Genomic DNA, 12,894 nt, shown 5'->3' with positions numbered 1-12,894 from the left:
GCTTGCCCAAGGAAGGGCTGTTAAAAAGACTTTGCATCTGCATCACCCAAAAAATAAGACAGGAATAGATTTCACACTGCATTAAAGGAAATAGCATAGGAGTCACAGACATCTTTTCCTTTCGTTTGCAGTTTGAATGAAGGATATAACATTTAAGTAACTTTCCCTTAGAAAAATTAATGCAAATGTAGGAATGCTTGTGGCTAAATTTTGCAAGAAGTGACTCATGATTTGGAGTGTATCAGCTGAGATCCTTTCGGAGCTGGAATTCTGAAGGCAAATGCTGAGTGTTTTGTGAAAATCAAGCCCTTTTGAAAGGGTTTTTTCCAACGAGACAGCCCAGAACTAAGCATATACTTGAATGTTGTGAGGACTTCATTGGTTGTGTGTCTTTTCCTCTCAAACAAGTTTATAAAAAGGCCCAGATAACTCATGCAAACCTTACTGATGCAACTGAAAAAAATAACAGTTGAGACAGCTGAAGGTTTTATTTTTCTCAGGAATGATTGTGTGTGTCTCAGCATCGTCATATGGAAAAAACAGTCAATGTGTTCTTAGTCAAGTGTTTTCCTTTAGCTCCACTTTAGAACCCCCAACAGCCAAGCTCCAGCACAGCCTAGCAGATGCCCTTGGGGAATTGGAGCTGTGGCAGGCTCAGTATTGTCCCCAGCACAGTCAGCAGTGCATCTGTGGAGTGCAGTGCCAGGCATAAAATATCACACACATTGTGCTGTTATGGCTCTTTCAATATCCTAGGAGTGAATTCAGAGTTTTTGCCGTGGCTTTCTTTCAGTGACTATAATGACTAGATTAGTTCCTTGATTATAATGACCACAACATGTTCTGCATAAGTAGCACAAAGCAGCCAAAACACGAGTCCTGAAAAGTTGGCAGTTTCTCCAAATACTCAGAAATCTAAAGAAGATAAGCTCATTTTTTTTTTATCTTGGATGCCTTAAATTAGATATCTTTATCTATAGCTGGGCAACTAATTACCTGCTGTGACAAGGTGACCTTGAAAGATTCTGAGCCCATTCTTTTTTTTAAATCAGTGGGGAGCTCATCACCACTGAGAAGTGGATCACTGATTTAGGTGCCTAGAAATAGACACAGGCTGACCAACTTTTAAATATCAAAGATGAAATATCTTCTAAATATTTGGAAACTGTAGCTGTGAGTAATCTATTTTTAGTGGCCATCTGCTCAGGTAGGAAAGCTGTTCCATTTGGCTTGCTGATGGTTGTTAAAATCAGCACTGTCACCATAAAGGCTTCTCCAAAATGTAAATAAAAGAAAACCTACAGTGTTTAAGTGTTTTCTGATTTAAGTGAGCTTCAAGAACTCTCAAATCTCAGCTGGCTCTGCAGGGAAAACCACAGTTACATCCATTTTTTTGTCGCTGTAGGGTGTTGGATGGGGTCTGATGAACTGAAATGGGCCAGTGAAGAAATAAAAAAACCCCTTTAATAATCAGCTGTGTGTATTAATGTATCTCCCAGTGCTACTGACAAACTGCAGACATTTTCTTAGGGAAAAAGAACAATGTTAGTGCTTTCTAGAGGCCTGTTTCAGGTGTGGTGCCTGTTGACATCAGTGACATGATCCAACCCTGAGGATATGGATGTCTGTCCTCACTCTGATGGGACACGAGCTGAGCACCACCTGGGTCAGGGTGACAAGCTGGAGTTACTCCCATGTCCCTGCTTTTTGGATTGTCTCTTTTAGCTTATGTCCTTCATGCAAACCAGTTCTGAGAATTCACTGACACCTCACAGTTAAGTAACAGACATTAGGAGTATTTTTATGGTGTGGATTCATTACCCCATCCTGGCAGTATAAGTTACACTTAAATTGTATTTATGTCTTCTTTAAACTGACAGAGCAGTGTAGTGGCTCACAAGAAAGACAAAGGAATTAAGCAGTATGGGAAAGGGAGAAAGGATGTATTGTTAGATAAGAATCTGAATTCTCTTGCAAATACAAGCAAATTCCCACTGGAAAGGAATGTCACATTAGCAGATTGGACAAAAAGGAGAGAAAGAAATACACAGTGGGGGAATGCATGGTTTGAATTAAGATCTGAGTCTTGGCTGCCTTTCATTTCCACATCATAACCATCAAGCCCAATTTTTACTACACAAGCCACAGGCTTAAAAATAAATGCACATGTAATACTTTGATATTTCATGTGATAAAACTGCGAGGGAAATCCATTTCAGCATTCCAGTCCCCAGACAGAACAATCAGAGCTGGTCTGGTACGAGCTGCTGAGAACAGTATCCCCTTGCCTTTATTTGAGGGAGGGATGTATTTGTTTTCTGCAGAGCCATCCATTTCTTTCCTTTGGTGTCCTGCCTCTCTCCAGGACCATTGCAGCTGACCCCAGCAATTGAGGGCTTATCCACAAATACTTTTATTCGTGCTGTAGTGAATAAAGACCATTAAAAGGCCTCTTTATTCTGAGCGTGGAATCAAATCAAATATACTGATCAATCTTCACATCTGTGTTTCTAAGCAGCAGGATTCTCTAAAATGGAACCAGTCCTACAAACTTTATTCCCCTATTTTTTGCTTGAAGCATGAGACAGCCCTGGTGTGGGGGTGTTGAAGGACACTGCAATCACTGACAGTGATGCTACAGATGGGCTCAGTGGAACGTCCTGAGATAAGCAGACTTTCAAATGCTCTGTGATGCTTTAGAGGGAAAAATAATCATCACTGTGGCTCCCAGATTTCCAGAGGCAACTCATGCAAGTCCCAGCATGGAGGAACTCATTAGATCTCTGGTTGATGGGCTTTCTGCTGAGCTTCCAAACCAGCTCTGCTCCCTGCATTCAGGTTGCCTTTTGGTGTGTGAACCTCCCTGTTTTATCTAGGTGGAACAGATATAGCCAGCAAAAAACAGTGTTTGTGGTGACTCATGGCAGGCTTTGGAGCATTTCAGGTCAGGAAATACAAAGTTCCTCTGGGAATGTTGGTTTCCATTAGTGCCATGTTACTTTTCTCTCCTTGTAATTTTCCCCTTTGTTTTACCCACCTAAACATTACAAGTGGATAACAAGGGAGATAAAACTATGAACAAAAAGCAAAATGCGAGTTTATACAAGAAGATTTATCAAGTGGCATCTTTGGACTGATGAGCCACCATGTGATTCAAGGCCAGAAAGGGTGGTGGAACTGCCACCAGATCAAGAGCTGGCCACCTTGCTAAAGTTACACCTGGAATGGGGGAAGAGAACAGCAAAGACACAAGGAAAATTGTAGACAAAATCAGGTTCAATATTAGTTCAAAATGTGTCTTGATAAAGGAAGGGTTTTATGTGTTTAATGAAAGCCTGATGATTATGAACAGTGGTTGTGGGAAGCAGTTTCTTCATCTCCCTTGGACTGGATTTTGCTGTCACTAACATGATCTAATGTACGTTATCTGACTCACTTCACATCATCACAGTCACCATACAGACATCCTGTTCTCCAGGAAACATGGGCACTGCTGTGTCTTTGTGGTTCATTTGTTCTGGGAGTGCAGCTGAGCACGTGTGTGTGGGTGTGTGTGCGTGAATATGTGAAGAGAAGAGACTGGAAAAGTGGAGGAAAGAAAGACCAGAGAGCAGGATAATCCCTCAAACTCTTTATTTATGCTTCATAATTAAAGAACACAAGCATTTGTCACCTCAGTGTTGAGGGCATCAGAGTAGGGGCAGCAACTTTGCAGGTAAGAAGGCTCCAATCCGTCTTCATCTGCTGATGGTAACTGGAGGACCTTGTCAGAGACTGGGAGGGGATTTATTGATGCTGTACACAGGATTTGCAGAAATGGCTCCTTGAAGGATGTGGTACTAAATCATTTATTTTTTTCTTTCTTTTTTTTTTTTTCTTTTTTGCTTTTCAGAATTTATAATCATTTGGGAAATTCACTTCCTTCCCCTGCCTTTGCCTTTTCTTTACCAATGTGAATGAGAGGAGGTGATCTCTTGCCAAGTAGAATATTTGGGCTGATACAGTATATTTTAGCAGGATTTTAAATTCTCTCCATCTTTCTTTCATTGGTTTTCTTTCCCTTTTAATTAATGCTGTCCATAGTATGAGCATGACAACGTTGTGTTGTGAAAAAAATGGTTCTTCTTTTAAAGAAAGGCTCTCTTGGAAATAAAAAGCGTCAGTGCTGGTTGAAAATAATGGCTAAGCCATTGCACACCTCTGTTATCTGCAGTAAATCACATGTGTGCCTGCAGATTTCAGTGACTGCCACTTCATTTTTCTCTGTCTCCGCTTCATAAAACTGGGAATGCAGAATAGTAGAGAAATAGCATAAAGAATAGAAGTTGTTTTGAAGTTGCTTGCAACTTTGTCAGATTCTGGCCATTTGGGCTGATTTTTTCCATGCTGGCTACTTCTGCACATGGAAGGTACCTGAGGGTTGATAAAGCTGAAAGGCATCAAGATAAGAAAAACAAACAGGGATGAAGAAGACAGGAAAGAAGAATATATGGCTTGTCATGTGTGTTCCTCTCCAGTGTCTGGACAGGACCTCCAGATCCCTCAAAGGTGCTGTTGTACCACCAAGGAAACCTGCTTGCACAGCTGGGGCCCTGCAGTGCCAGGTGTGCTGGGTTTGGCTGCCAGGGAATACACCAAGGATTTGGTGATGCAAATCCTTTTGCAGAGATGTGGAGCTATGGATGTCCCCAGCAGAGCTGGGAGGAGGCACAGGTCTCATAATTTCCAGCCTTAGCTGGACAAATGTTGCACTTATTTTCTCATTCTGCTCTCCAAAACAGAGCAGCACTGGCAGGCAGTGCCAGGCCTGTTGTGATAATGTGCTTGAAATGATGCTGGTGTTTTTTCCTTCTTTAGGTTGATGAAAAATTAAGTGTATCTTCCACACCTCCCCAGTGGTACACGAGGCTGACCTCTTGTTTTAGGGAGAAGGAAGGCAACAGGGTGTTGAATTGCCAGAGGAGATGAATCTTTTCCTCTTTACACATACCCATTAAAAAAAAAAAATCCTTTACTTTCCTACGACCGGGTTTGCTCTGCTGTAGATTTCTGTGATATGAATTCGAGCTGTGGCCTGTAGCTTTGTGTTTCTGTCTGTTCAGCCATTTCAGGGTTTTTTGTCTAATGAAAGATCAGCTGGTTTCGTTTCCTTACACAGTTCAGCTTCCCCAGTTCCTGGGTTACCCTGGCTCCGTTTCAGCTGTTTGAAGTACATTTGAATCACCAAGAACTTTGCCTTCTTTCCTGTTGTGCCACAACTTATTTTTCTTCTTTCAGCCCCTCGAGAACTTGCTGATAGTGCTTTGGAAATCAAATATTCAGTATGGTCCAACCTTCTGCACAGCTAGATGCCCCTTGCTGTTTTCACTGAAAAGCTTTAAATTTAACTGGAAGGGTAGCAATTCCCTTTGTTTGTAACCATGGTGTAACAAATTGTAGCCAATTGAAATCCATATTAAGTTGTAAATTTCTATTATGACTGGACATTAAGAGGGTGGCAATATTTTTCCCCAGTGGTGATTTTCAGCCCAGTTGTTCTGACGTACCCAAGTGTAAAGTTATTAGGGCCGTTTGTGGTTTAAGTGTGGGAAGAAAAGAACTTCACTTTTGTGAGAAGTTGCACTCGGGCAATCTGCCTGCCTGTCTGCTGCCTGAACAGGCAAGACATGGAACAAATAAAAAATTAAAGACATTTCCTGCAAAGAAAGCTACTGAGACGTGGAGAAGTAAATATCTGTATCATCTGGATGGGATTTCAAATGGCAAAGAGCTGACCTCTGGCTTTGTGTTTGCTTCTAATGATGACTTCTAACAGTGCTACCTGCAGAGAACAAAGACAGTCCAATTAAATCCAGGCCATTTGTATTTTTATTGTATAGATCATGCCAGAATTCCCATCCTCCTCTTCTTGGCACAAAAATGCAGTGGACTTTTTAATTATCTCAAGGATAAAGCATGTTTTACTTAAAACCAGCAAAATGACAATTGTTTTCTGAGTCTTTTTCTTTCAGGTGAATCTTCTGCTCCGACTATTTCCAAGATACTCTGGTAGCTCCTTATTCCTGCCAAGATATTTGTGCCCTGCTTAACTTGACAGCTCCCCATTACACCTGTGCATGGGGAACATGAAGAAAATGAGTGTTCTGTCAAGTGCCTCCAGTCATTTTTCTGGTTTGCCTCTTCCAGCTTTTGTATGACGAGAATTACTTTCTTTATAAATCATGTAAAACTGTAGCTTGTTAATGGGCACTTTGGTATCACGGACATCTCATATCAATTATTTTATATGTTCTTTTGCAAAACATTTGCAGGAAGGATAACAGTGGAACCTTTAGTGAAAAAATGTGGCCAATTTTCTGCCCCATCAGCTGAAGGTTGGTTTGCTTTAAACGCAGTGCAGAGCCACCGTTTTCCATTTCCTCCAGCTGCCATTCCGAGCTGAGAGATTGATGAGCCGCAGTGGGTTGAGCTGTTTTATTTAAGAGCCTGCCTTTAACCATACCCTTCTCTTTTCAGGAAGCTGTAGTGAGCACCTGGATCCAGTTCAGTGACAGCTCTGTTACTCCCCTGGACATTTACGACCCCAAGGACTTCTCCCTCTCTGCCGTGTCACTGGATGAAGGCGTCGTCTCCACCCACCACAGCGCTGCCTTCAGGTGGCCGGTTGTGGCAGCGGAAGGTGAAGGCCAGGGCACGTTAATCAAGGTGGACATGATGATCTCCGAAGCCTGCCAGAAGTCCAAGAGGAAGAGCGTTCTGGCTGTGGGGAGTGGCAACATCAAGGTGAAGTTTGGCCAGAACGACGCGGACTCTGATGCGGGCGGGGATTACGACGCCGACGAGATCGAGAACCACGCGAGCGACCGGCGGCACAAAGCGTCGGAGCAGGAGCGCTACGGCCAGGACGGGCGGTACTACGGCGGCTCCTCGGCGGAGAGGGAGGAGGGCTCGGTCAGGAAAGCCAGCACCACGGCAAAATCCATCCTGAAGAACAAGGTCCTCAAAAACAACAGGCTGGACGGCGGCAAACTCTCGGATGACAGCCAGCTGCAGAACATTCCCATAGACTTCACCAACTTCCCTGCTCAAGTGGACCTCCCCAAGGGCAGTGCAGGTGTAGAGGACAGCGACCTGGTGCAGACACCCAGGGGCCTTAGTGATCTGGAGATCGGGATGTACGCGCTGCTGGGGGTCTTCTGCCTGGCAATTCTAGTCTTCCTAATAAACTGTGCAACATTTGCACTGAAGTACCGCCACAAGCAGGTCCTGGTGGAAGGACAGACCACCATGACCCATTCCCATGACTGGGTGTGGCTGGGGAACGAGGCAGAACTGCTGGAGAACACGGCAGATGCGTCGCCTCAGCAGGACGAGCACACGACCATTATTGACCGGGGCTCGGGCAGCGAGGAGAGCAACCAGCTCCTCAATGGCAGTGCTCAGAAGAACATCCAGGGCCAGGTCCACAGGTGTGCAGACTCGGGGGGCAAGCCGGGGAAGGAACAGAAATCGGAAGGTTTACATTCGCCAACATCCAAACGGAAGCGGGTAAAATTCACCACGTTCACAACCATCCCGCCCGACGACGGCTGTCCCACTGTCAACTCAATCCTGAGTAGCAATGACGATGACATTAAGTGGGTGTGCCAGGATATGGACCTGGGGGACTCCAAAGAGATACGAAACTACATGGAGAAGTTCAAAGACAAAGTGTAGCTCCTCGCTGGTTTTTTTTTTTGGGGGGGGTTTAACCACACCTTGATGCCTTCAGTTCTACAGTATATATTGGGACAGGAGAGGGGGAGGGGAAGGGATCACCAGGAGAAATGATGAGGCAGTTTTTATAATCAGGGAAAGAAATTTGCCAAACTGTCCATGGTTTGTTTTTGTTTGGGTTTTTTTTTTTTCACTTTGTTTTGGTTTTTTTTTCCAGTGGTTATTCTGCTACTCATGGATTTAGGAAGTGGGATCTAAATAGCAGAAAGGAACAAGGAAATGGTGTGACCAATATGATGAACTGGACAAGATGAGGTTGTGAAAATTCATTTTATGGGTCATACAAATAATAATGATAGTATTGTTTCAAAGTACCAAAAAAATATCTGCAAAAAGAAATGAGAGAATATAAGAGCATGAAAACAATAAGCAAGAGACAAACAATAACTTTTTCTATTTCCAGTAAAACATCACAATTATGGGCATATGACCCACAAGGAGACTTTTTAGATTGTTACTCGAGCCATTTCTTTTTATTCCTTCATTTGAAGTGAAGATGTGTCTTTGGCATTACACATGAAGGAGGAAGAAATTACCTGGTATTTTTATTTTTACCTTTCCGTTTGTCTTGTAAATTGAAACAGAATATATTTCCCTCTTGTATTTTTCTTTTAAATATCTTGAAAACAGGAAAATTTAAAATTCTTTAAGTTCGCAATGGGCCAAGAACATCCAAGTTAGCTATAAATAGTCTCCTGTCATTTAAAGAATTCAAGGGATAAGTATTGACTAATAATTTCCGTGTGGTGTCTCTTCTGAAAGCCTAAGCCTCCATTTCACCCTTAGCTAGAAAGATGTTCTGTTTGGAAGAAGTATTCATTTTCCTTTCAGGTTTGGATTGTTTCTTTAGTTGCTCGTTTTAAATTTCCACAACCAAAGTTCCTACTTTTCACCAAGGGAAGAAGGTGCTGTTTTATTTTAGCTTTTAGAAGTACCAAGGATGGGAGCTCCCCACTGGTGCATTTTAAATGTACCTGGAACTGAGACCATCACAGGCCAAATATGTACAGCCTGGATTTTAGTTTGGTTTGTTTTGGGTTTTTTTGCCAAGTTCATGAATTCATAATTTTGTGCTGTAATTTTCTGTTTATTCTAATGCCACCAGCTCTCATCAAGCTCTGAAAGCCAGAAGAAGAGTGGACAGAAAGACACTGATTGCCCCCAAACTTTTATTTCCTTGTACTGGGAGAGCTGGCCTCTGGACAGACTGTTGGGGGGGAGGGAGGGGAATATTGCTGAAGCAAGACCAAGAAATACCTGGAGCTATTTTATAGATTTTTTTTTTTTTTTGCCATTGGACCAGCTAAGACTGAAAGTTTTAGACTAGATTGTAAAGCTGATGTTTTGAAAAAACAAATACCGACCCAGTAATAAATCGGAAGCAAATACAAAATAGAGTTTTAATTCGTGGTGTAAACTGGCAGAACTGTGTTGACTCAGTGCCAGTTCCCATTAATGGAGGACACAGATCAAAATCTATACAATGAGGAAACCACTGTCATCCAAAACCTCTCCTAACTAAAAGGAAGATGGTATACCCAGCCTTTGCAAAGCAGTATTATGTCCTGACTGTTAGCCAGAAGCACTTGCATTGTCCTGTCTTTACCATGTATTTCGTTGTTTTGGGGTTTTTTTTAATTACTAAACTCAGTAGTTTGTTTTTTGGTTTTTTTTTTTTACTTGGACAAAATCAATCCTGCCACCCAGTAACATAGATGGACATTTTAACAAGATATGCCTAGTATGCATTGTAGACTGAAAGAATGTAATATTTATTTATACATGTTATACGAATTGTAATTAAAATGCTTTACATGGCTTGACAAATTAACCTCTCTTTTCTGAGGGGAGGGGGCTCCTGCTGTCATTTCTGTGTTCAAATACTGCATCCCCTGCCCGACAGAAACACGGTTTAAGCTGCTTTCTGAGGAGAGAATAGAGACGTATGAAAGTTTTTTCGCCGCCCTGACCCTTCCTTTGTGAAGTGCTTCCCCTTCCCAGCCAACGTGTGGTGATGATGATGGATGGCAGGAGAAGACAGCAGCCAGGCACAGTTCAGGGCAGTGTCACTATTCATCTTGTTCATCCTCGTGCCCACCATCAGCACGAGCAGCTCCAGCGCTCGGGCTCCCGACGTGAGCAACGTCCGTGCAGCCCAGTCATAATTAATTACGTGGCTTCTCTGATTGATACGGCGGGTTCAGATGGAAGCAGGTTTCAGTGAATCACAACTGACATGTACAAAGCACCCTCAGTCCCAGAGGACCCCCAGCTACTTTACAAGCTGAGCACAGCGATGCATCAGCCACACCTCAGGGATCCGTATATCTTCCTGGGGGAGCACAGGTGGCTCTGAGGTGAAAAAGGCATTTACAGCACAGAGCTGCAAAATACCACAGCAGAGGAGCAAGAAATACAGTATTCAAGCAAAAATAACACGCTGTGCTAGCACAGAATGTGATTGTTCCAAGTGCATTTTTAGGGAGGCTTGTTCGTGTGTCGCTCAGCCCTGGTACACAGCACATACAAGGGATGGGACCCTCAGGAACCCAGTGCTGGTGGCTGGACAGGAGCATGGTGTCAAAACTGCACGGTCTTTGCAGAGGAGGACAGGCTGTATTTGAAGAGACAACAGAGGGAGGTAAAAAAAAAGGGAAAAACTCAGCCCTGCCTTCGCATTTAATTTTTCTGAAGCTGCAGGACATGGTGCTTCAGAGGCAGAGACTGAAATTTTTCAATTTGTCTTCCGCTGACCAAAAAATTCTGTCAAAGCCCAGTTCTCAGCGAGCCACCATAAATGATCATCTCAGCAGGGAGGAAACCACCGGGGTGTGAAATATCGTGTATTTGAGAAATTCTCATTGGGTCAAATGCCAGGATTTACATTTCTGAAGCTTTGCTGTTGCAGAGGCACTGGGATGGGGCACAGAGAGCTGCCTGAGCATCCTTCCTGTCACTGTGCCTCACTTGCCAGGAGAGGGAATCTGCGGGTGCCAGGGGTGCATGGCTGCAAAGATAACATGCTCCAAGGTATGTTTTTCTGTCAAGGAGCCAAGATGGAAATTCATTAATAATAATTTGCACTTAGAGGAGAGCCTTTCATCTGAGAAGCTCGGTGACTCCCAGTTGTAAAGGATAAAAATGTGAGCAGGCTGAAGTGGCCCTGTTTCCTCCAAAGGAGACAGTGTTGGGTGAACATTTTCCCCTTCTCCAGGCTGGGAGCAGAGCTGGACCTGTTTGCTGGAGGGGGGGTAATTATTGAAATCACCTGGAGCAGCCAGCTGGGGAAGGGAGGGCATTTGGGTTGTGGCAGAAGGTGGCCCAGGATTGGTGAAAGCCTTGCTGTGTGTGATGGGGAGCAGCTGTGGGAGAGGAGAGTGGTGGTTGCAGGAGGAGAGAGCAGGTGAAGGTGAGAGAAGTGAAGTTTTCCTGTTGCTGTGAGGCCTCTGGCTGCTGGTGCAGAACGGACCACGGTGAAAAAGTGAGTTCTGCTTTTGTTGTGGGTTTTTTATTATTACTGGATTCCTTTTCAAGGGAAGGGGAAAATCTTGTTGTTTGTTTAAGTGTCCTAAGACTGGGAATCAGCGGGAGAAACTGTGTGTTGATAATGTGAGAGGAAGCCCCTGCTGAGGGAATAAGATGCAGTTTGCTGGTCCATGTGCATGGGAACACCTGACAGTGCAAAATCAACATCCTGCATCAGATACTGGATCCTGATATGGCTTAACTGCTGGGAAGTCCATATTCCTTCAGCCAGTGAGCATGCTGATGTGCCCTCAGCTTCTAGAAATGCTTTGACATTGATTAAATTTGAGAGGTGACCTGAAAAAGGCTCTCGCTTTTGGAAAGCAGGGAGGCAGTTAATTCGTGGTGCTACACCCGGCTTGCTGGGCTGGAAATAGGACAGTGACTCCCAGTGCTTACACATATATTTCTTCTTTCCTTGCCAAGCTCCCCAGACAAGTAGCCATGGCAGCAAGAGGGTTGCTTTGTTTTGAAAGACTCCTAAGCTGGATTCCAGTGCTTAAAAACAAGCTGTCAGCAAAGATGCAGCAGCAGACAGATATAATGATGCAAATTGCCAAATAACTCTCCCTCTTGATTGCTCATTTTGGACAAACTCAGACCCATTCTTTTTATGCTTATGTTGGGGAGGCATTAAAACTCTTTGTGTGAAGCAACAGTCAAAGCCAGCCATGAATATCTTGGAGACAGTCAGTCTGATGTTCAGCTGGGCCATGGCAGGTTGCAAAGACATGCTGTAGTACAAGGTGTCTGCAATTAGTAATCATCTGTACATCCCCTGGGCTGCTGCAGGGGCTGCTCTGTGCACTCTCAGGCACGTTGCAGCCAACCATGCAGATTACTGGAGGTGCAGTGGCACATCTAGAGATAGTTGGGAACTTTTTTCCCCACTTTACTTCCCCCTCGAGCCTGTATCTGAAGATTTTTGGGAAGCTAGTTTCCAGCAGTATGGCCATTTAGAGTGGTGGGTGCAGGAGCCACTGAGGTACCTCTGGTTGCTGGAGCAGCTTCCCAAGCCCTTCTGAGCCTGAGCTGCGAGGGACAGATTTAATCCCCTGAATCGTGAGTAGCAACTGTGTTCCTGGAAGGCACAGTTTAGGTTGGAATCCTTCATAAACACATTGCAGCACCACGATTGTCTGGGCACTTCTATCTGGCTCCAAATGCAGGGTAAGAGGGAAACCTTGCAGAAGGTTTTTGGTAGTTTTTCCACTGTCTCTCACTAGTGGAAGGGGCACCTGGCTGAGAAGTGCCAGTTCTGCTGTGTCAAACTTGCTCATTCACTGCTTGTTTCTCTCACTGTTGGGTATTTTAAGCTGCCATCCAGCTTCCTGAGACTGCTGATTTAACTTTCAGCTTTACTAATGAAAAGCCACTGGTACAAGTTCACATTACTCAGATCTTCTGTGGACTGTGGAGAAGAGGGGAGGTGGAAAGAGGCAAGGACAGTTTATGTTGCAGAAGTGCAGAATGAGGGAACAGAGAAAGACTTCAGTTGTGTGAAGGCTGGGATTGTTTTCTTAGTTTCCTTTCTGTAATCTATGTATAATTTCCCTGGCTGTTGTGATCTTTCCTGGTTTGGAATGATAATTT

The 12,894-nt window shown here is 43.9% G+C and overlaps 1 protein-coding gene across 1 annotated transcript in view; it reads left to right on the top strand.

Moving 5' to 3' along the window:
- The window catches only part of LOC108497629 (transmembrane protein 132C-like), a 134,398-nt gene extending 124,795 nt beyond the window's left edge, over positions 1–9,603 (top strand). Inside the window, exon 8 of the mRNA XM_017815380.1 lies at positions 6,517–9,603. Coding sequence (XP_017670869.1) covers positions 6,517–7,716 — 1,200 coding nt within the window. The 3' untranslated portion in view covers positions 7,717–9,603. The remainder of the gene's footprint in view (positions 1–6,516) is intronic.
- The last annotated feature ends 3,291 nt before the right edge of the window (positions 9,604–12,894 follow it).

The sequence above is a fragment of the Lepidothrix coronata genome, unplaced genomic scaffold (assembly GCF_001604755.1).
Source record: "Lepidothrix coronata isolate B3197 unplaced genomic scaffold, Lepidothrix_coronata-1.0 Scaffold51, whole genome shotgun sequence".
NCBI lineage: Eukaryota > Metazoa > Chordata > Aves > Passeriformes > Pipridae > Lepidothrix > Lepidothrix coronata.
This window is presented reverse-complemented; position numbering and strand designations above follow the sequence as displayed.